The sequence below is a fragment of the Varroa destructor genome, unplaced genomic scaffold, assembly GCF_002443255.2.
Source record: "Varroa destructor unplaced genomic scaffold, Vdes_3.0 BEIS01000003.1, whole genome shotgun sequence".
In the NCBI taxonomy this organism is placed as follows: domain Eukaryota; kingdom Metazoa; phylum Arthropoda; class Arachnida; order Mesostigmata; family Varroidae; genus Varroa; species Varroa destructor.
Genome location: NW_019211456.1, coordinates 32465581 through 32488376, shown reverse-complemented (window position 1 = coordinate 32488376; position 22796 = coordinate 32465581). Strand labels below are relative to the sequence as shown.

Genomic DNA, 22796 nt, shown 5'->3' with positions numbered 1-22796 from the left:
AACCTCCTGTTCTCTGCACGAGCTTGGCGCGCTGTCCGCTAAGTAGCCTTGTCCCTGCGTGGTCGCAGCCCATGGTTGGCCCCAGGGGTACGTGTCATTCGAGAGAGTGGCAACAACGCTCTGGTCGAGTGCGGCATTGCTGTATGAAGCGGGGTCGCCGCGAGCAGACAGAGCTTACTGACGCTGCTGCTGATGCTGTCGTCGCCGGCGGCTGTTGCAGGCGCATTGGCATATTTTCGCAAGAATGCGAAATTCGCCATTAACATTGCCGTGTGGATCATTACTTGGCGCCACTACGGCCTTCTCCTAGATGCTTGTCCTCCGGACTCCCAGCTAGCTAGCTATGCAAGATACAGCCAACCCGGTCGCTAGCTACCCTCCAGCATTTCGGGGGGCACTCGTCTTCTGCCTCCTATATTCCGGTACCTCCTCTTTTCGCCATATCTTCTATGGCAGCGGAGTCTCCGTTACACACTCGAACAGCTGTACCATAACATTGGCGTATGATCAGCGGCGGTAGTGAGGCAGTCAACCACCGTGAGCGACAGTCAAACGAATATGGAAAGAACGGACGGGGAACAGATAAACACCTCTCCGAAGAGAGAAAATCTGGAGACACACGGTTTGGGAGTGCTGTTGGAACTTGTACGTACGTCATTGTAGGTTCATTGCTTTCGACAGCAATGAAAAAGAGCTGGGAAAATGCAAGTGTGCCACGATAACATGCGCATGCATGGGGCTTTCGGCTCACAGCAGGGAGACGCTTCTCTACCGTTCATGCACCCATCCAATGTGTCTTCGGTAGCATTATGAAGGGAATATTTAGGGACAGGTTTTAGCCTCTTAGGAGAGAGATGTTGACGGTAGGGACTTCTGGCTAATAGAAAAAGGGCCGAAAATATGCACATATGGTAGAATAAATTATATGAGAAAAGCGACAGAGTGAATTGTCCTCGCGTAATGCACGAACGCAAATAGAAATGTATAAACACCTCCTTTCAGCCACACATGTTTAGCTAACTTCTATACGTTTTCAATTTAGGCGTTCCGACCCTAAACTCTCTTCAAAATGGGGTAGCTACAATAAATACCAGCCGGGCATATTTTTTTCTATTAATGGTATAATGTATACCTGGCATTGTAAAGAAACCCCTCCTGGAAAGACACACATCCTTCTAACTGCTTGAATTTGTTCTTTATTTCTATGGACTGTCCTTAATTATAGTGCGAGTTATGGAAGCTTCCATTATACATAAAAGATACTTATTAACACGATCGCATAGACTAGCAGTTATTAGTTTTAAACATACTTCTAGAGAGCGACAAAGGGTAGCTTGAAGCAGGCTAATGAAGTAAGAGTTATTTACAATTTATTCTCCTTATGCATGCATTACAAATCTGATGCGATAGGAAAAAATGCCAAGGCTTCAATTTCCCTTATTCATGAATGAAGTAACTGCACTTGGTGATGCGTTTAGTGACATTTCTCTTTTTTTTTTTTACATTGTTTTAAATTGAAAATTTACAATCTAACACATTGTTTCAGAGAACATTTTTCAACGATCTGTCATGTTACCGTAACCGAATACAAAGAACGTGCCAAATAATATTTAGTAAATGTTGTTCATTGTTTATTATTATTATTTGTCAAGTGAGCTTGAAGCTTAGCGACGGCATATATCTTCTATCGATTATTTAGCGTCAAAGAAATAGAATTGTTCGACCGTTAATGACAACTAAAAATAAAGTGACGACTAAATATCAGTTATTGTTTTTCCTTAAAAAGTTCCATATTATGTTGGTATCGTTTATCATGTTGTTTTGCTGTGGCTCACGCCACGACTTCGTCGGCGTTTCGAGATCATGTATCATGTGTATTGGACGCCATCCAGACCATACGAGCACATATTGGTGTGGAAATCGCTTTATAATTTATTCGACGCACCAGCTGTTCACGGAACACGAGAGCTTCGGTTTTTCCGGGTGAGCGCAAGAAAGGGCGAGCACTGGTTCTTTTGGTGCTAGTCACACTTCACATAGCCTTACAGAGTCGCTCTCCACATAAAGGATTAGCTTTCATAGTCTTAGTAGTGAAAGGCCGTCATGACGCTGAAACGGCGGCGTTCAGTTATCTCAACGGTCCAGCTAATGGTTAGCCCACGAATGCCATCGGGTCCGTAGAGACCATTGGTGTATTCGGAATTAATGCTTATTGTTGTTATTATTATGACAATGGCAGTCGTGGTCACAAAGCAGATTGGGAGCCGAAGGGTCGAGGGTGAACGAGCGACTTCGCATCAAGCAAGCTGGGAGGATCTATTCTAGATAATGGCGCGCTGCCAGGTGGCGCCAGTGCCTTATTTATTGCCAGGGCTGACCAAATTTTCGGCAGGCAGCTCCGAGGAAAAGTCGGGTGGCGGTAACGCCTTGTGGCGTTGGCAACGGTGGTCGCGGTAACAGAAGTAGTCTATAAGCGTTAGCCACTTGCAGAAAGAGGGGCCCGGCGACGAAGGTGCAACTGAAGAGCTTGGCAAGCCGACAAGCGGCAGAAGCGGAACCAGCTGAAAGCTCAGCAAAAGCAACTAACTCTTCTCCCCACAGTCTCTTCCATTTGTCGACAAATGCTGTCCACCGACTGCTACTGAGAAAGACGAGAAGACACACAAACGCACAGTATAGAAAGGTAGCAGCCGCTAAGGCCCGCTTAGCTTCCTAAGTGTCCTACGTTCAGCGTACCCTTGCCAGGATCCCGACTGGCCGATTATGACCCCGCGTCCATAACTGTTTTCCTCGAGCAAACCAATATGAAAGAAACTCTATCGTTCGACGTCGTAGGGGGGTGGAAGCCAGTAGCAGAAAGGCGGACGCCACTCAACTAACAAATGGACATTGCCGGCTATGGACGATACTGTGAGGCTCATTGGGAGTGGCTTAACCGTCTGCCAAGCAAATAACGTCCCGCTTCTACTCTCGAGCTGAGGCTCGAGTTAACTGCACCTAAGCAGAAGCAGCAGTAATAGTCTGTTGGGTTTGTGCGCCTTGAAAGAGAAGTGGATTTGTGCTTTGTTAAAATAGTAGCTAGTTTCCCATGCTATGAAGGTAGCAAGCTGGATTTTGTGTGCACGATGTTTGCAAACGCTATTGCCTAATACAACACCGATAGGGATTGTCTGTCACCCTTCTTCTTCGCTAAACTAGCTGAGCCACGGTCCTATCTCGTGATTCATTATTATGCTTTATCGTATTTATCAGTGCCTGTATGTTTCTTAGACATTTCAGCATTTTTTTTTTTTATCACCGTTTTGCATCTGTTAGATTTTACCTGAAGCCTAATGTTATGCACTCAAATGTCTTCGAGTTTGTGTTTTCGATATTACCTTGTCGGCTTATCGGATAACAGCAACGAATGAAGCTCAAAGCACAATACGGCGCTGTTGGGGAAACGATTAAGCTAGTCCAATAGTTAACGTATGCACGATTTTCGGTTAATCTGCTCTTTTTGATAAGGTCTGAGAAGTAACTTCAGAGCTGCTTGTCGAGCATTCGACCTCACTGGAATAGTCACATAATCTTAGCAATCTTAAATATCTTAGCAACAACTTTGATGCGTGACCTGAATAGTGGAAATAGAGTTTTCAGCGTGAAGCTAATTCTCTCTTTATTTGAAGGTTCTGGAAACTAGAATAATCGTACGTCTGATTGCTAGGCATCAACTCCAGGATCAGCGTCTCCGGTTGACAGTGAGGTTAACTCCACTAGGTAAGCACAAAAATATTTACTATGCTTTCTGGCTTCTGCATCGCCTGTGGCAGAAGTACCAGAAATCGATTTTTCCCTCACCTCTCTCGCGTTTATGCTTCGAAAAGCAACGTTATTTATAATTTTTGTTAAGACAGGCTTTTTCTCTAATAATTACCATCTAGCAAAATTCGATTAAAAAGCTGTAACTGAGTCTCTCGATTACCCGGTACAAAAATATATAAACAGTTGGTTATCAGCGATGACTCACTGAATATTGTGCAGTCGCTGTAGACAGTGAAAGGTAAATACGTTCGACGGCCGAATGTCGGACCTTATTAGTGTATTCACCGAGCAGATACAACGGCATCAAGCTGCTATTACTCGTTTTATCGAGACCAGAGGCGGCGTGTCTTCTGTAAATCGATCTTCGTTAGTATTCGCTTCGAAATCCTCACTGATCTTTGAACCTGTGCCTGAAACAACACGACCAGGACTCGAAAGTCACCGCACGACTCAGTACATCAGATGGAGGTCAACTGCATTCTGCTCCATTTGCTGCAGATGATGCCTTAAAGGCCAATACCTATGGCCAGACAAACGCGACGCGTGCAAAGCGTAGTGCTACGTAATTCGCAATCGCTTCGCGCCTACGCTTTGTAGCACAGCTTAGCCCGGTCATTGCCGAGAAGGTGCTCTTAAATGTAGGCATTTTGAATCTTTCGATCAATTGACGGACTCTTTGTTTTCGCTGCAGATCAGATTCCAGTGTCTCATATGTTTCTGGGTTTAACACCTGACAGAGTGAAACCAACTTCTTCCACAATCTACTGTATAGGGCCACACAACAACTGCAGCAGCCGTGGATTCCTATAAGGAATATTAAAAAGACAACGTTCATACTGATCCTCGAACAAAACGCATATGTTAAGTGCTATTTTGAACAATTAGTAAAATCACAATAATTCTGCTAAACAGGAAACCTTAGCTGATTTCTATTGCCTCATCGAAAACGTGCATACGTCACCTTTTTTTTCCATTTATTTTTATGTTCCAACTAAGTTATCATGTCAACAAAATAAGCAGTTCTTATTCAGCTAAATCTAAAGCAGACTCATTTCATAGCCCTGTGTTTGAATACTTATCGGACCATCTGAAACTCTACGATAGCTTTAAAGTGTACCAAAAAAACAACGTCAGAGTAATAGTAGACTTGCGCACATCTAAAAGCATACTCCATAGTCGCTGCAGGCAGTGTTGAAGGCGAACTTCGGCGGCCATTTTCAGCTTCATCTAATAAGCTATTGGAACAGACCAGTTCGGAGTGTTACCCACTTCGTTGGTTGATTTCAACATTTCTGACAATCAGACCACACGCAACTCGTTGCGCCCTCGCTTGAATGATTAAAGCGCCTAATCAGCACATGGCAAATCGTGGGGTACGAGTCGTAGTAACGCTTTAGTATATACACATTACTGTTTCGTCTTTTATTTACGGTCATTTTTTACCTTTTTTTTTTTTACTTTACAGGAATGCATTATAAATGAGAATATCTTGTAAATCTATAATGTTTGTTTATCAATATAAAGCGCAGAAGCTTAAAACTTAGCGGCAAAATACTTTGTCAAAAAACAAACAGGTTTCGGTTGTGTGTGTGAAAAATGAAAGTAGAGCATCAGCGAACATACATACTTTGTATTAAGGACTGAGTCAAGCATTGTCAAATGACGAACCCGGTTATGGATTAACGCTATGGGTTTATGTGTAAGTCTTTACTTGAGAATTACTGAATTAACCTCGTCGGGAAACGAGTTTGTCGCACGGGTCATAGTGGAAACAATTCAGAGCGAAACAAACTCACAGCAAATGGCTGATCTGCGTTTCGAACTAATAATGCACACCCGGTAAACGCTATTAACGCGCCCAAAGAAGTCAGCTGCGTTCCAAAAACGTTCTTACAGGTGTGGTTGCCGATTATAACGTAAAGACAAAACAGATCGCTTCGGTAGCTAGCTCAGACAAAAGGCAGATACAAGACGCAGAATACCATTACTAGTGCAGTAGGCGACTTGAGCACTTTTTTGAGCGCATAGGGATTTAATTATTAAGAATAGATAAGAATTCTCATTGAGGAAAAAGAGAAATTAATGAAAAGTCACCTGTATGAAATGTACACAAGTTTCTATAGCATAGCATTAGGATATTTAACATGATAAGGATTTTTTAATTTTTGTACACTGATCGATTAGTTATCTTGTGGGTCGAAATTACAGAGCGTTATGAAAATGAACTGGTTTAATTTTTTGTTGAAGCTTGAGAATAAAGGGCGTAATACAAATATATTTGTTTAAATAGGTTTTTCTACTAAATTTGATAGAGCTATAAAATGCTCTGTGAAATCAATGCGAAATTAATCGTCAAATGCTACTTTCGCTGAGCAGTCACGGTAAGTTTGAGGCCACTCGTGATTCACTCATATATTTAATTTGAAACAGATTGTAGGCTTTTAATAAGAGAGAAAGCTCAGTTTTATTTAAATATGTTTTACTATTAAAAAAAATAGTCAAAAATGATTTTTTCTTTGCAAAATTATCGGCCATCGGATGAAATCGTAAGTATATTCTAGTTCAAACACAAGCATTTCTAATCGTCATTTTTAAAAATTATAGATTATTTTCTGTTTTTTATCTTATAGAGCAATTCTTACATTTTTCATTAAGCAATGCTTGAACCCAGAGACCCAGAAGTTTATCTAGGGAAAGTGAAAATCGTGGCTGTGATACTAGTGAAAGAAACTCGAATAAAATCAATAAAAAAATCCTGCAAATGACGTATATTAACATTATTTGTGCTATATTATTAGTGGATTTTGCTAAGGCACCAGTTGTACATGGCCATGAGTATGAAATGAGTAACCGCATCTACAAATCATAGGAAACATATTATCAAGGAAGGCGTAAGGCAACGTATCCGCAGCGAAGTATTATACAATAGACTATAAACTCACTCTAAACCTAGGATCAACAGATTTGATTACATTCAAAAATAACTCTAATTCCTTATTTCCGGGCATGAAGAATAGGCATACTGCTTCTTGCTGTTACCTGATAAGCCTGCATAACAAAGTGAATAAAGCAAGACAAAAACATTAATACCTTAATTGAGAAATGTTAACATTTTATTGGTCTATACTGAAGAGTGGAATAAATAAACTCTGCCAAATACTGACTAGATAAAGATCTAACCACGTTGTTGTGTCATAATAAACTTTTAGATAACATTGTCAAATGTGGCAATGAGTTTCTACTTGTGTTGTATAAATATGGCACAAATAATGACAGCACAAAAAGTAGGAACTAATCTAAACCCACAAGACTCTTCCAAAGTAAATCTTATTCCTATCCTTTGTGTCAAAACAAAAAGAATCTCTCGTATTTATTGTCTAAACTATGCGCGTTCCGAGTAGCGGAAATCTTTGATCTCGTTATAGTTCCATTCCACATTTTCAGATCCATTTCCACGCGTCCAAGTATCCACCATGTGAACTTGAATAAACTTTTTGTTTTTTTTTTTTCAATCAGCGTCACTTTAGCCAAAATCACAATTTTACTAAAACCAATAAAAGATTATCTATGCACAAGGCACAATATGTATTCGGGTTGCCAGAAGCATCAAGGTTATCAGCAAAGCAAATACCTTTTACCTTGATTAAGGCAGGGCGTTGTTTTTCATCCGTACACGATACAATTTGTTTAGCAGCTGACCGATGGTGTTTCCTAAGTTGTGTCTGGCTGACCAAGGTTTCTTTCTAAGCTACTCGTTAAAAGGCAAGCCAGCAACCGTAGCCTACCTGTACCTGCAGGCATGGAGAACTATACATATATATACCAAAGGAAGATATACTATTTTTTTTTTACCTGTTTTTGTCTATTCTTCATTCAGAAAATGTTTCTAATAGTACGTTTTGTGTCTGTCAACTGTAACGTGCGTGGGAAGTTCGTAGTTACACTCAGTGGTAATAATTAGGCCGTCTATACAACAAAAAAAATCGGTATGTATGACAGAAGAGGTCTACGCGCGGGTGAGCTTGATTGGGTAGTTTTCTGTGATGAGGTGGTTGTCCTCGAAGACGATCACAACGTTGACCTCGAACTCGATCTTAAAGTTGGACGTCACTAGCGTGGGACAGGTGAAAAGTCTAGGAAAAACCATATGCAGAGGAAGATTGACCCCACGACACACATCACCTTCACCAATTTGGACATTCTGAATTTCCGTAGCTAAAAACAGTGAATCACACGCAGACAAAACGGGCAAAAACGACACTTGAACTATAGACCATGAACATTTAATAGGGCTTTTGGTAATGGAGAAAGCAAAATTTTACATGCAGAATAACAGCTGTCCTCAATATAAGAAGAAGCCCAATATAGATCTTACGGTCCGCTACCTATCGTATAGCTTCCGTGTTACCATGAAATAACGGTATTCGTCAAGCTTGAATATTGCCGCTGCAATGGACTCCAGACACAGTTCCTAACCTAGAAAATAATGGGGCATTCAAAGCCACGCAACTCTAACCAGCCATGATTAGCTAATTTGATAATAATAGGAAAGTAGATGTTGCTTACCATCACGTGAGTAGCCCTCTGCACATCCGCAGGTTTCAACGCGGATCAGCTGCAGCTCGATGGATCGGATCTTGGTATCGCAGTGTTCTACGCAAATCTGCAAAGATGAGATTATATCGAAATGTTGATATTGATTGTTATAGCGATAAATTAATAAGTGCTGCCAATTTCTAAATAATCCCATTGTCCATTAGAGCTCTTCCTTGTTACACTTATTTATTACCACACAAGAGTTTATCACAGCATAGATCATTAATTATTTTTGTATATTCACGGGGTGGATGTCGACGGGTGTACGCGATGGATAACGCGTGTGACTACATATGAGAAGATTTCAGGTTTTAATCCTGGGAAACTCGCATTTTAACCCAGTTATATTCGTAGATAACTATTACATACGTATTTAGCAATGTGACAAACGTATTTTGAATACTACTTTGGCTAAAAAACGCAATTACTAAAGCGGCTCAAAGTGTCCTTCCATATAAGCAGTAAAATGAAACGGTCCAGAGTTATGCACTAACTTGTATTGCGAGTTACAAAACTGAGCCAACTCTGCAACGATGTTATTTTTAGCATATGCAAAAACACCCACATAACGACCCACAAATAATATTAAGTGTGACATTACCGTGGGTCCGTGGCGCAATGGATAACGCGTCTGACTACGGATCAGAAGATTCCAGGTTCGAATCCTGGCGGACTCGATTTGTTTTTCACACTCTGGGTCAATTTATGTTAAACCCGATGAGCGCTTTGTTAAATTTTATATTTATTGTATGTGCCATATGTTGTCGCTCCAATTATCTAGCGTGATCAGAAAAAAGTATTTTAATGAACAGTGTGAAAAATAAGGCTTGGTGGTTACTCAGAGTATTTTACATTGAACAATATAGCGTTGTTCGATTCGATTTTTCTTTTGTATCATGTGCGTAGTGCACCATTGAAGGAAAGCTCCTTTTCAAGGGATTTTTTTTATTATATTGTTTTCACTCCACTGCATTGTCCGTAATTAAATAACAGTCACCAAAAATCAGTAATCTCTAGTGTATTAGTCATAACCCGCAACACACGAACATGTATCATTTTAGCGCTAATAATACGTTTAATTCAGCTAAAAATGGTATTTTACATTCAACAACAGGTTACGACTTCTACAAGGCATTAAAATTGCTTCCTTGGAATATGAGATGATTCTAAACATCTTATTAGATTTATTAGACCGAGGTTCCATTTTGTGATATGAATTGAATAGTCGGACTATTGAATTCGCCTATTTAACTATGCGTATTAGTACATTACATATGTATTAACGAACTGAGGTGAATTTAGTTAAATACATGTCATACGAAAGCGATTTTATCGTAATTAAATACAACAAATGTCAAATGATGTGATAAGTCTGTCTTCACTCACTTAAGATTATCCGTTGTAAGAATATTGCGCACTGGCAGAACGACACCCTCAATAATCAATTTTAAAAGGAAATATTGTTCAAATATAATTACCGTTAGATAACGTCTATTGTACAGCTAGCCACAGTTATTTTTATGCGTGTATCAAATGGGTGCTTTAACCGAATCCGTATACGTTACATGCTCAGGAGTTAGCATATCGGCCCACTTACATCCTGTACCTCTCGAACAATGACCTCTGTTTATACGAACACTGTACAATTTAGTTAGTGAATGTTCATATAACAAACATGTGTAGAACCATAAACTCCCGTGGGTCCGTGGCGCAACGGATAACGCGTCTGACTACGGATCAGAAGATTCCAGGTTCGAATCCTGGCGGACTCGATTTCTTTTTCACACTGTCGGTCAACCTATGTTAAACACGATATGTTCCCGTTATTGTTAACCCTGTGAAAATTCGGAGGTGACCGTGTGATATAAGACGTACGATCTCACAGGAGCACCAAAGGGATCTATCTGTACCACCCATCTAGTCTATACTTTTTTTTTTTAGGTATCCCATATTCATTAAAAAATTTGCACTGGAAATAATGTTTAATATTATTACTGGTTCTTTACAACTGGTAGCTTATGTATACTTTCCTTTTACCCGAATATTACTAATTATCGTTAAACTTCAAAACGGCACGTGTAGACTATGCATGAACAATACTCTATGCGTAACCTAATATCTACAGCTACTTTAATATTTCTATAACAAACCGTAAAATATTAAAACTGCTTAACGAAAAGAAAGTATCCAACGTGGGGCTCGAACCTGTAACCGTAATATTAAAGGTCTACCAAGTGACCTCACCACCCATTCTTTCACTCCGCCGCGATTTTTCATTTGACTTTTTTTTCACTTCATTTTTTCACCCTATCTCCCTTTTACCTTTGAATCTAAAGAAAGTTTGCTGAGGTTCTCGTAATAGCTTTGTAGTGGGCAACATATTTGTCTGCTAATTTAAGGCACATATTTTGTATATGGCATAGACAGACTCCGTTTCGCGCTGGAACTCAGTTGTTTAATGGAACGCCTAACAATGATACCGGACGTAAAACTTTAGACATAGAGGCCTTTCGTAGTTAGCCCATAGTTGGGACATTGATAATTTAAGAGCAATGCAACAGGAAGCAGTGCCATTATATAAGTCTTTATGACACACTGCCACAAAAATGTTTGCCGAAGTTTTTCGGTACTTTTTCAACATATTCTTTTGTTTTTGGTAGTGAAGGTCTCTCAGAGAAGAACAGTATAGAAGTGCAAATGAAATAAGTGATTAGCACAAATAAATATATATACGCATGATTCTTTTATAACGAAACACCTAAATATTGTCTTTGTCAAAACATTGACCAATAGAAGCGTGAATTTGACTACACAAGCAATATAACATTTGATATCCAATTGAGAGGTGACGCATTCAAATTTTGTGTAGCGAATACAGGAAGCAATATCTTCAATACTACGTCATCTAGTGCGCCATCATTAAGACTACATGTTATTACGTTTAACAAGCTCTGATGAAAGATAAACCTTGTAATCTACAGAACTAAACGACTATTCCAATATTACGTTTAACACTCATATGCTTAGTTTCACGTGATGCATTTGAACGAAGTTTGACAGAACTGCAGGGTTGAAAAGAAAATACACAATTCACTATCTTGTTAAATTATTACTGAATCACCATGCTCCCCTATATTGTAAAATAGTTCCCCCTTTAATAAATAATTCCATTTTATTGATGATGAGGTTGACTCACGAGTTATCAATAAATATCTTATTTAGAAAATGGTATATGTCATCTTATTTCCGAAATTGTCGTTTTGCAGAATGCACATAGATCCAAAGATATTTACCGGCCAAAAAAAATTGTGCCGTAAAATTTATGCGCCCAACGTGGGGCTCGAACCCACGACCCTGAGATTAAGAGTCTCATGCTCTACCGACTGAGCTAGCCGGGCACGCTCAGCGTAGGTAGGTGGTAGCGGTCATCCTATTAAAGTTATAGTATCAAAACTATACTAAAAAGATACTATTTGATTATAAAGCTCAAAACTGGCTTTGAAGTGCAGAACACTAAGACAATTGGCGCCCTCTATACTATACTGATAAAACCAATCAGACACCAACAGCCTCGTCACTCTAAAAGATTCAAACTCCTGATGTTGAGTTATTTCAGATGTATACTTTAAAATGCTAAAAATATAGTAGTGTTTTCCAGCATATTTAGAGATATTATAAGTCTGATTAACTATTAAAGCCGAAAATCAAATAGTCAGTATATACATTGATTGAGTTCGAATTGAAGCTATGAAACATTTCTACGTTACGCATGTCTCGCATATTGAATCGCTACCGTAACCACTGCAAAATTATTACACCAAATTATTACTGTTGTCAGAATAGGCATTGCGCATAGATTACAGCTGAGTATACTGCATTTTATGACTATACTATTATACAAAATACAAATGTTGCCTAAGGTGACAGAAAGATTATCGTAATTTTGTGAGAGGTAAGTTCAAAAAGATTCCCCCAACCAGTGATAATTTGCACGCCAAAGTAATTTACTAGATATTATGATTATTATAGTTTGTCGTGACGTTCTGTACATGCCTTTGTACATGTTTTAGTAGGTGATTGTGTAAACGCGATCGATATACCGTTACCATAGGATCGATACGATTGGATCTTGTATCCAAAACATCTAGCTGTCTCGAAAATACCTGATTTCTTATAAAAAAAATTTTACGCTATTTCTGGACACCTAAATCCTTTGAAAATACATTCGCCTTACCTTAGCTCTTATTTTATTATTATAATTATTATCTTATTATTAAAATAGATCCAATTATGGTATCTGAAATAATCGAATCTGACATTTAACGAGTGAAACGAGCTTCCAATAATAGCTCAGTTAAATAGCTGACAAGTGATGTGCGAAATCGGTCGTCTATTTTGGTGCCATAATGATGCCTTCGTACATGTTTCGAGTTCTACGTGCGGCATTGCCTTGAAGCATTTTGGCCATAAAAGTCCTGTGACATAAAAGTTATATGTATTACAGAGAAAATTAGGTGTAATGTCAGAGCAATTTATAGTTTGCTATAACCCACTTGATCTCGAGGATATCTCGTCTCTTGCACTTTAGCCCGACATCGTGTTTAGCCCTGCTAGTATAATACACAGTAGATAAAAAAGAGACATTTTAATAAGGACATTAATTTAAATTAATTATTATTAATTAATTTAAATAAAATAATTTTTGTTTTAAATTCGAAATTTCTGTACATGAGTTTTATTTTTTGCCACTTCTTCTTTTCAAGTTCTTGAACGTTTAGTATATGGGTTCTGTAATGAAAATTGGTAATTTAAATGAACTTCTCTGTGCAGTTTTACAATATAAAGCATCACTAAGTCAATTCTTCCCACTATAAACCAGCGTTACGACCCACATAGTGGGCGCTTCGCGTGCGGTTATGGAGAGAAAAGATATTTAGACAAAAGCCTTATGTTGTAATTATTCCTATACAAGGCGCAGAAGACGTACGTAATGTTTTGTATTTCTCATGTATATATAATAGGCCAATCACGTTTACGGCTCATTCTTTACATGACCTATACTTCAATTTGTCGTTTGTTGCATCAGTTTTATGCAAAGCTATGTACCATTAATTTTGTTTTCTTTTCTATTTTGAGAGGTCGACTTATACACGAACATTGCTGGAAAAGGAGTTTTGTGCTTTTTTGAAATCTGCGGTATTCTTAGTGTACAATGAAAATAAGTATAAATATAACCCCGTATAAATATATCCGGGCACCAGAGTTTCAAAGTGCAGCGTAAAATTGGGGTCTAACAAAGAAGCAAATTTGAACTTACGACTCCGGTTAGAGGATGGGTAATTCTGCACTGTGTTGAGTCGATTCGACCATGGATCGAGAACGAGGGAACTTTGGAACGGTCGAAGACGTTCTGTAGACTTTCAGGCGAGATGTTAATATTTACCGGTCGATTGTTAGCCCTTTCTGCTGACTCCTAAATCGAAACGCGTTGCAAACGCATAAACCGTTGGCACGTAATAATCACTATACAATTTTAAGAAAAAAATTGTTTTATAAGATGACACATTTAATCACATCTGCATTGCCTAGAAGAACATAGTACGCAGGTATTTTTTATGGGAGAAACCAAAGTGTTAAGATCATTCTGTAGGATGTATCAGCTAAATCTAGAAAAAGAAGCCAATATTTAATCAGTCTTAACGTAATTAAACCATGATAATTCTAGCTTTCTTTATTACTTCAGCAGAAATATTTAAAAAAAAAAGTATTCTATTTAATATAGCTACGATCCGCATTGTAAAAACTTCAACTCCTGCCCACAATCATGTGTCTTTCACAAACATTTTATATCTAAAATTGGGAAGGATTTTATTATAGCTATGGTGAACGACGCGCTAATGGCATGAAAACCTCTTAGAGCCTGGCTCATATACGCCCTAGCTAATATATTTACTTGATAGATTGAGATGTTAGTTGTGAATGTTAATTGCGAAAAGGTAAAACGAAAGTAACGATTTAATAATATTTGTTGTTCGCAAACAAAGCAGCGAATTGTTTTTATAAACGTTGCGGGACCCTATGAACGCTTTGTTAGACCCAACTGAATTTTAATTTTTTTTTTGGCCTATTTCGTATTAAAGAAATCCACCGTGGCGCAAAGAAGGCAAATCTATAATTTTGTTATCAAGCAAAGTAATCTCTGTCCCAGTAAAAGGAAAAGCGCTGAAAACTATTAAACAATGGCACGTTGTAGTATATTCTAACATTTTTTGTGAATCTATGTAGTTTGTTCACCTCGCACCTTAAAGATGCGACAGATCTGTGGATAAATTCAGTGAGTTATGAAATTCATCGCCGAAAACTAACCAGCTTGTATTCGAGCATAAGCTCTTGGGAACGCATGATGGTTTTTGAGTAGAGTTTACTCCGACGTAGCTCCGCTTTGATGAAATACTGAATATTGATAAACACTCCGTGATAGGTCTCAAATAGCGGCCGATTGGCCTTTAATGACCGAAGAGGAAATTCAAAGGGGAACCGGTTACATCCTGCTGGCAGCTGGAACCAGAAGCCATCCAAACACCGAAATAAACCATACATAAAAGAGGTTTTTTTCGTTAGTTTGAAGCTCAGTTTGGCTTGGATGATGGCGAGGAAATGTTAGAATAATCTAAAGCTACTGATCTACCAAACAACAATCCATTACATGAATGTTACTTGTTTTTGCCTCTTCAAACTGCCATTGCATTAAACATTAATAATACAAATATATACTTCTGTATTTATTTTGTTATTGAAAATAACATCGCTTTCAATTAAGCATTAGAATATCTAAATCAAAACTATCGCCATTAGTATTTCCATGATGATTGCCGATATACTTTTCCAGGCTTGAGAACGTCGATCGTACAAAACGATAGAGGGATGGGCCTCACTGACGACACCAGAGCTTCAAGGAGTCCAACACTTTTTGGCGATAATTCCATCTTGACGACACCTTCGACTGTGATCACCAGACCATCGTGTTTAACTTCGCTGTTACTGTCTACAACAATGAGACCGCTCACCGTCTCCTAACAGCCATAGAGATCAGAAAAGATATACATCTATCAACTGAAAAGAAGCTAGATATAATATATGGATATGTTTTTACAGTGAGCATAAAAAGGGCTCAATGATATCGATTTATATTATCTGATCCATATTGTATAGACTCCTAGAAAAACGATGTATTATTAGTAATTTTGTAAAAAACGATATACCACTTCATACCAATAGGAGCACATTTAACATTGTTCTTCTATCTGCTCATTTAAAAATTTCGCATAGTGATATGATGCTGGTCTAATTTTGCTTTATGTTTTATGTAATTTACCGTGCTTTGCCCTAATAAAAGTGACGCATTTGTTTGAAACAAGAAAGCGTTCGAAATAGAAATAAACGACTATGGAGATAATCCAATAAGCTGTAATTTTAATCCACTACATGCTTAATATGTGCATGACTATTTAATGAACCTATTTATGTACCTTTTATACTCTTAGTAAATTGCTTTTAGAGAAAGGAATAAAGCAAACGAGCACAGCTTTTTACAGAATATTTTTTTAGTTTAAAAATCATTCAGTTATTGTCCGGTGATAAAGAACACACTGATCAAAGAGCACAATGAAAGAAAAAGACGTCAAATAATTTGTTTACTTGTTCGATAGGAGCTGACACAGCATTTTGTTTAAGCTCGTACAAATCATAACTACTATCATTGAGCGCTAAGAAAATTGCCCTTACGATTGATTTAATTGAGTGTCTTTAGACACCAGCACGTAAGCATAAGCTATTAATCGCGTAGAGATCAACTTATTGGCAGTCGTCGTGGTGGCTTTATAAGAGTATTCTAACACCCATAATTATCTGAAAAGCAAATTCTAGTTTAAATGACAAATGTGTAGCTTATAGACTGTCCAGGCAATGAACTCTCGTTCTTCTTTGCCTTTCATTTTGTACAACAGTAAAGTTTCTAAGTTTCGGAAGTGTTTTTACAGATTGTCCTGTACCAATTGGATTTGTGCAGTTAACTACAAATCACTTTCAAGAACAGTCCAATAGGAGACCTATTTTCATTGAAAATCGACGGTGTCACGATCAATTGTGCATACGATCGCGGCTACCAAAAAAAAACTTACATCCTCGAAGTATGTTTTATTGGCCCTTTTTAGCCGGATATCCAGTAAAGTCATTACGAACTTAACAAATTCCTCGATTAAACGATATCTGTTCTGAGTGAAATACTCTCACGTGCTTAAAACAAAACACTAAAAACAAAGAATTTCATTACAACAAACTGTCAACACTCTGGTGGGAACTTGAAAAGCGTTAACACCACTCGCAGCTGTTAACCAAAGTGACAGGGTTTCGAAACACATGAATAACCTAGGCCGTGTGTAGCATTTGCGGTTCCGTTGTTTACGAGCGGTGCTCTTAATGAAAGATGAAGCGGAACACGGCTGTCCAATTCTGTTTCAGTGGGCATGCAAGTCCGCTCCTGTGTGCAAATGGCTGTGATCTTCGATTTTTGATTCTTCACGATTGTAAAATCGATCGATGTGAGGTAGCGACACGCGGCACTAATGGCTGACCCCGGAGTAGACGAAAATCGTGTTACAACTTTTGTTCAAGGTGTAGGAGTATAAAAAAGACGTATAGCACGCTGTATCTAATAATATAAGGGAAGTTAAAAATTTTTTTTTGTGAATGTGATGTTATAGAGATTCTTCACTAAGTATACATTTGGAACGATTATTTGAAATGTTTAAAACCCTTATAGTGGGCATATTGCGACAAGTTTCTCCAGTTGCACTGGTGCTGGGTTCTCTGTTATTGACAAAAGGGCAAAAAGCCCTGAAATGGACATTAAATGAATGATCTTGTATCGGATCAATGTCAACCTTTTTACCGGTGACGAAAGTTGTAATCGGGAAGTGAGAGAAGGTTCTGAAAAACGGCAGAACATGTAGGTTCCTTCTCAGCTTACACGATTATGTTTTTAATTCATGAGGCGAAGCAATTACGCGAAATTGAATATATGATATTTATTGTATTCTTACTATTTACGAAAGCTGACTATATAAAAGTATTCAGGTTATTAACTTACAACTTTTGCCATAACTGTTTACTTAATATCTCTGCAATAACTATCTTATAGAATATATATAGCGATCTAGGACTCCGAAATAGAGTAGAGCTTGGCGAAAGGTAGATAATAAACACTCGAATTTAGGCCAATAATTCATTCTTGATTCCGAATAATAAAGTGACGTTTACCATAAATATAATTTCCAGAAGTTTACTGCGGGGTTAATACACATAGCTCCATTCCAGTACTCCATTTTGTCGGTGTGTGGTGGCTCCAGTCAGATCCTAAGGACCTAAATCTGGTGTGCAAAACTCGCTAATGTAATTGTATAGTAGAAACTTTGATATACTAATGAAAATAATTTATTGTTGCAACTATGTATGTGATTTTGTTTTTAAGAACACTCCATTCACAAAGTCTTGCTTTATATTGTCCTCTGAAACCCCTTTTTTACAAAGTTCATTGCGTTCACAGACACAGGGTCCTTCTTCTAGGTACTAGAGAGATCTAATTACTAAAATGAGGGCCCTCTCAGCTGAGATAAGCGAACGCGGCTTACAAAACGGCTTTCGAACAATTGGGTTTTCGCATAATCCCAGAAAAAAGTTCTATCGGACTATAGATACTATTATTTCCATTGTAGAGTTTCTAGTACTTTTTAGTTGCACCGTGCAGCAGCATCTGCAAAGTATGAACAACTTTAGTTAAATACACCACGATCATATAATAATAATTTGCTTTCATATGCAAATCAAAAGCAGTAATACACGTATTGGCTTGCAACCCTATTATAGATAGATATGGGAAATACCAAAGGTTGCAGGTTTCAGTGAAGTTCACTATCAAACCATTAAATCACGACGATATAGACAAGAGCAGGGTCCACTACTTCCATGGGTTTCGAAAACAATCGTACGCGTCGTTCACTGTGGAGTGAGTCTCCCAGGAGCGGTCGTTGTCTTGCCAGAAGGTTCAATGCACCGGAAAACTTAGATCTCACTGCTCCTGTGCCAAGCCCATACCTCTTTCCTGGCCAGCTAGTAGTGGTCAAAACTCTCGATTGTACGTATCATTTCTGAAAACACGCTCACCTGCCATGTGGGCAGCATCGTAGCGGCCTGTTGCCTCAACAAGGTTTGTTATCGCCAGAATGGTCGCCGCAGTAATGGGCAACGCTGCCTAATCGACGATCCTTTCCGCCCCTCATTATAGTTCAATCGTAAACTAGCAGCCATATGTCTTACTGAAGAATGCGGGATAATCGAGTTGTTTATCGTGCACGGTCCTGACTATGGACAAGACAGATAATCTCTAAGAGAGCTTTGTTGTCATCTGAGGTTTTTCATGAACGAGTGCATCGGCTTCAAAAGACTCACGAATTTATTTTTTATTAGCGAACGTGCCAGAGCGAACGAAGAATAAGTAGTGAATCAAGATAACTGGATATCTTGTCATGGTTTGATAAAAGTCAGCTTTGATTTTTGTTTATATCGGATTGTAGATCTAAAGTTAACTAAGTGGTGTAGTACAAGTAGTCTTTATTGCTTCAACGGAACTCTTGTCAGTTACAATATCGTGTCAACGTTTTCGAGGTTGACTTGTAAGCAGATTGTGCAGATATCATTCCTCTTGTCTGATTCCAATCAAATGATACAATCTGGTGATGTATCTTGAACGAAATGTTTCTAGAAAGGATAGTGATAAATAAACAGTAAATGCGGCCAAAAGGAATTACACGATTTGGGTTAACGGACTACTCGCCCGGTGCTCTTTGTCCTATAACAGGACATGCGACCTTAAATCATGTCTTTCATAAATGTATCTCACTTCAGTGAACGTTAATTAGAGAAATGCGTGAAGTTCTGATAGCTGCATGAGAAAGCTTGTATTTTAATGGCTGAAAATTAAGCAATGATACTCTTCACGCGTACTAAAACTAATTTTTTTTACTTGTAATATGACGAAAAATCAGACCAATATATAGTACACTATACTACGTGCGTATGTAATCGATCCTATCAAAGGCTTTATTCAAATCGAAACAAAAGCAGAAAGCATCTAATTAAAATGGTTTAGATTCGTTCGGCAAAAGCGATCAAATCTTAAGTGAAACTAGTTCTGTTCGTTTTTATTAAGGTAGCTAGCATCAGTCCAGGGTTATCTATGTATACTACTTCAGGACGTACTGCTTAGGACGACTACAACGTAACAATGGCGAAGTAAAGCATAAAAGACAGAGATTGCAAGATCAGCTTGTATGTAGTGTACGTTTTACTTCGTTCTGACCAGCTTTCCATTATAGCTTCATGAAGAGGAATAATAGAAGCGCGACTTAATTTTGTTAGTTATAGGGAAAAACTATGATTACAATTGAAATAGATACGAGATTAAATACCGCTGTGTTTATTATTGATAGCTATATGCATCTTAATATATTTACCAAAATCACATACCCTATGTGTATTTGTTATAGTAAATACCAGCCCAAATTTAACTATAGTCATTCTTAAGCGTTGCGCGTGTCCACGCAGCCGATGAGTCCAGCGAGTAAGTTGAACCACAACTTTTGTTGTTGGCGGAGGAGTTGTTTAAATCTCATAAAGGTCGTCATCATATGAATGTCACTCATAGAGCTCACGATTTTGTTATCTAGAGCTAAAATAGTGTCATCGTAAGTGCGCCACACAGTTACCAAACTTAAGATTAGGCCGTTCGGTGTTAGTTGGCTAGCCTTGTGTTGCCTCTTAGCCAATGAAGCATCTTTTAAATCATTGATACGAATTGTCACTTTAAATATCATAGCATCAAAGGTGATCGTCGAATGCGTCTAAGTAAACGGTGCGTTTGTCCTGGAAGCTGGCAAAAAAGCTGGTTAAATTAGTGACATGAAGAAATCGTTTATTTCTAAATTCGACATTCAAACCCATCCCAGGTTGAAAGAAACGTAAAATTATATTCCTAACTTTTTTCAACCTGGGAGAGGAAAGGCCCATATTTTTTGGGAAGTTCTAAGCAACGTCATTGCTGCTTCAGTTATATTAGTTCACCAAATATTAGGCATCGTCGAAAAAAGTCGCGCGTAACTGATAGATCTCCATCGTTTCGATTGAGTTACATTTACTTCAGTTCAGTGAGCAAAGTAGGGACTGGCGGAGCCCGATCTAAATTGGCCAGTCCTCGTGCCGACATCACACGATCGTCCGAAAAAATCCACTACGTGGGCTCGAAGTCGGACAGTTTTACGTTTCGAACAGCTTGTTTCACATCTAGGGTCACATGTCCTTAAATATAAATACTTGAATAAATAACAATACTTAAATAAAACAAACAATTAATTAATATGCGATCAGGAAGCTGGTGCTATCCCATTTTAATTTTCGTCTGCTTATTCAGTATGGATATGTTTAAATGGATACGTTACATAATGTGACGTGCGTGCGTCCCTGTTGCATGCCATGTGCTTCTGTTACTCCTAGCGTAGCGTCAACGCTGCATCCATAGTTCGAGGGGCAGTCGTTAAAAGAAATTGTGCAATGGTACTGTCACATCGAATGTTGAAAACTTAGCATTCGTATAACGTCCTAGCCCGCACGCCACGAGCATAGGCTCACTAATATTTCGTTGAATAAAAGTCAACTGTCGGGTTTGATACGCGAGTCAACCGTACGACATAGCCACTGACGTCGCTGAGTAAGCTAGCGTTAATTTGTGCGATTATATCCCTACGAACTTGCTGCGCAGATCGAATTCTCGGTGTATTGTGCTCAATAACATTTTGGGTAAGTATAGAAAGCTGTATTAATCAAGTGGCAATTTTATCTGTTAATTAATCCTCTGTGGTTTGTATCTAAAATGTGCCGGCTGCTGTTCGAATACCCAATTTTCATCATCTCGAAATTCCTAAAGAGGAGAAGTTTCTTAGGCCCTAAATTTGCTCAGTCAAAAAAAAACTCCATCAAATTGAGACATTGGCGCCATTGGCAATTGATTCAAAATAGTAACCGTATGCTGAATGTAATGTTTTGTGTCCCTTATGTACGGTATACTCCCTCTGGCGTGCTTCCAGCCGCTGTTGATAGCAAATGTGTTGGCATTCCGACGCGGAGGCAGTGCTTCCGACTACGGGGTAACTACTTGTATCGATGTGCTCACCCATACAGGCTTATGTTCATAACGGTGCAGCTCATTTGTGGCACGACTTTTACTCTGTTTACCATCGTACGTGCTATTTTCCATCATCGTCGATGGTAAAAACCACTATTTGACAGAAGCATCCGACTAGAAATTAGATATCTGGAAAAAAAATCGAAAAATAAACCCAGCCGAAACTACTGGCTAGCTAATGGATATTGATTAGATATCAGGTCGTGGGGACTACTAAACAGAGCAAAACATACCGAGTAACTAGAGGTGGTCACTGAGCGTTCACATTTGGCAGGACTTACATTTTAGCTCGTTACCATTTGATGACATCAACTAGCGTGTCGTCGCACCCAGCGAACATTTCGACGAAAATATTCACCAGATATAGCTAGTTTGTAGTTATCGAGACTTTTCGACGCACTAAATGGTTCCGAATAACCTGATATTATCGTGGTATGTGATGCGCCTGTCGCCGCGCAATTGTCCATTCTAAAGTATTAGAGAATACCCTTCTTTTGAATGCCCCTCCAAAAGTCTATGAAGGACCTTTCAGAGGATATGAAAGACCTTGGGAGAACCTTTCTACTTTTGCGTTCAGACATTTTACGACTTTTCTGCAACACCTACGAAAACGACGCAGTTCTACTCGACGACGAAACTAAAGCAGTGGGAATTTTTTTCCCGAAATACTCGTTATAACGTTATTAGAATTGTCAAAGTTCGAGGGTAGGTTGCATTCGACGGAAACACGTAAAATGTTGGATACAACGACGATCACAAAGATCCTGATCAGTTCTGATATCGTTGTAAATCGTTGAGATGCAAACATTCGGCCGAGTTAAAATCAGCTGTGGCAAATCTAATGTTGATTTTATAGCTTGCAGATAAAAGATTCACATTCGTTGGATTATACACGTTTTAGGTTTTGCCTCTCGACCCTCATTATGCGCTCGCTTATCTCCTTACCAATTGATTGATAAAACATTTTCTGACTTTTCTCACTTTAATAATTGGCAAATGGGCATTAATTTTAACTACGTAACGTGTTTCACCAGATGGCGGTACGCCCACAATAAATAATGTAGTGTTGTAATCGGATTAATCCATTTATGTGCTTATATAT

At 38.6% G+C, this 22796-nt stretch overlaps 2 protein-coding genes, 1 long non-coding RNA gene and 3 other non-coding genes across 7 annotated transcripts in view; 3 read left to right on the top strand and 3 right to left on the bottom strand.

Moving 5' to 3' along the window:
* Window positions 1–6891: 6891 nt before the first annotated feature.
* Window positions 6892–16808, bottom strand: LOC111248260 (vacuolar protein sorting-associated protein 26C). Of its 2 annotated transcripts, XM_022800286.2 has the most exons (7): window positions 16581–16808; window positions 16186–16308; window positions 15282–15473; window positions 14767–14958; window positions 13718–13873; window positions 8371–8467; window positions 6892–8019 (listed from the first exon to the last, which is right to left on the bottom strand). In XM_022800286.2, exons 3-7 carry the CDS (start codon window positions 15384–15386, stop codon window positions 7811–7813), a joined length of 759 nt encoding a protein of 252 aa, XP_022656021.1. In that variant the 5' UTR covers window positions 15387–15473; window positions 16186–16308; window positions 16581–16808; the 3' UTR covers window positions 6892–7810. The 2 variants fall into 2 exon arrangements, with proteins under 2 accessions (XP_022656021.1, XP_022656020.1); XM_022800285.2 differs by lacking the exon at window positions 16186–16308.
* Window positions 9005–9077, top strand: TRNAR-ACG (transfer RNA arginine (anticodon ACG)). Its single transcript has one exon. It is a non-coding gene; the product is annotated as a tRNA-Arg (tRNA).
* Window positions 10100–10172, top strand: TRNAR-ACG (transfer RNA arginine (anticodon ACG)). Its single transcript has one exon. It is a non-coding gene; the product is annotated as a tRNA-Arg (tRNA).
* On the bottom strand, window positions 11726–11798 carry TRNAK-CUU (transfer RNA lysine (anticodon CUU)). The gene has a single exon. It is a non-coding gene; the product is annotated as a tRNA-Lys (tRNA).
* A 2243-nt stretch (window positions 16809–19051) lies between the features above and the next one.
* Window positions 19052–20881, bottom strand: LOC147756831 (uncharacterized). The gene is made up of 2 exons (XR_015324570.1): window positions 20652–20881; window positions 19052–20386 (listed from the first exon to the last, which is right to left on the bottom strand). It is a non-coding gene; the product is annotated as an uncharacterized LOC147756831 (long non-coding RNA).
* Window positions 20882–21089: 208 nt separating this feature from the next.
* Window positions 21090–22796, top strand: part of LOC111248262 (uncharacterized) — a 12500-nt gene continuing 10793 nt past the window's right edge. The window contains exon 1 of the mRNA XM_086984710.1: window positions 21090–21309. The gene's annotated coding sequence lies outside the window, so the exon portion shown is untranslated. The remainder of the gene's footprint in view (window positions 21310–22796) is intronic.

Bases quoted from the DNA above. Each gene is read 5' to 3' on its own strand.
- LOC111248260 (XM_022800285.2), bottom strand. From the start codon at position 16,634: ATGACTTTACTGGATATCCGGCTAAAAAGGGCCAATAAAACATACTTC. The intron at 13,874-14,766 runs GTTAGTTTTCGG...GTTTCGATTTAG, and splicing joins TTATGCTCGAATACAAGCTG to GAGTCAGCAGAAAGGGCTAA. The intron at 8,020-8,370 runs GTAAGCAACATC...CACTGTTTTTAG, and splicing joins AGAGGGCTACTCACGTGATG to CTACGGAAATTCAGAATGTC.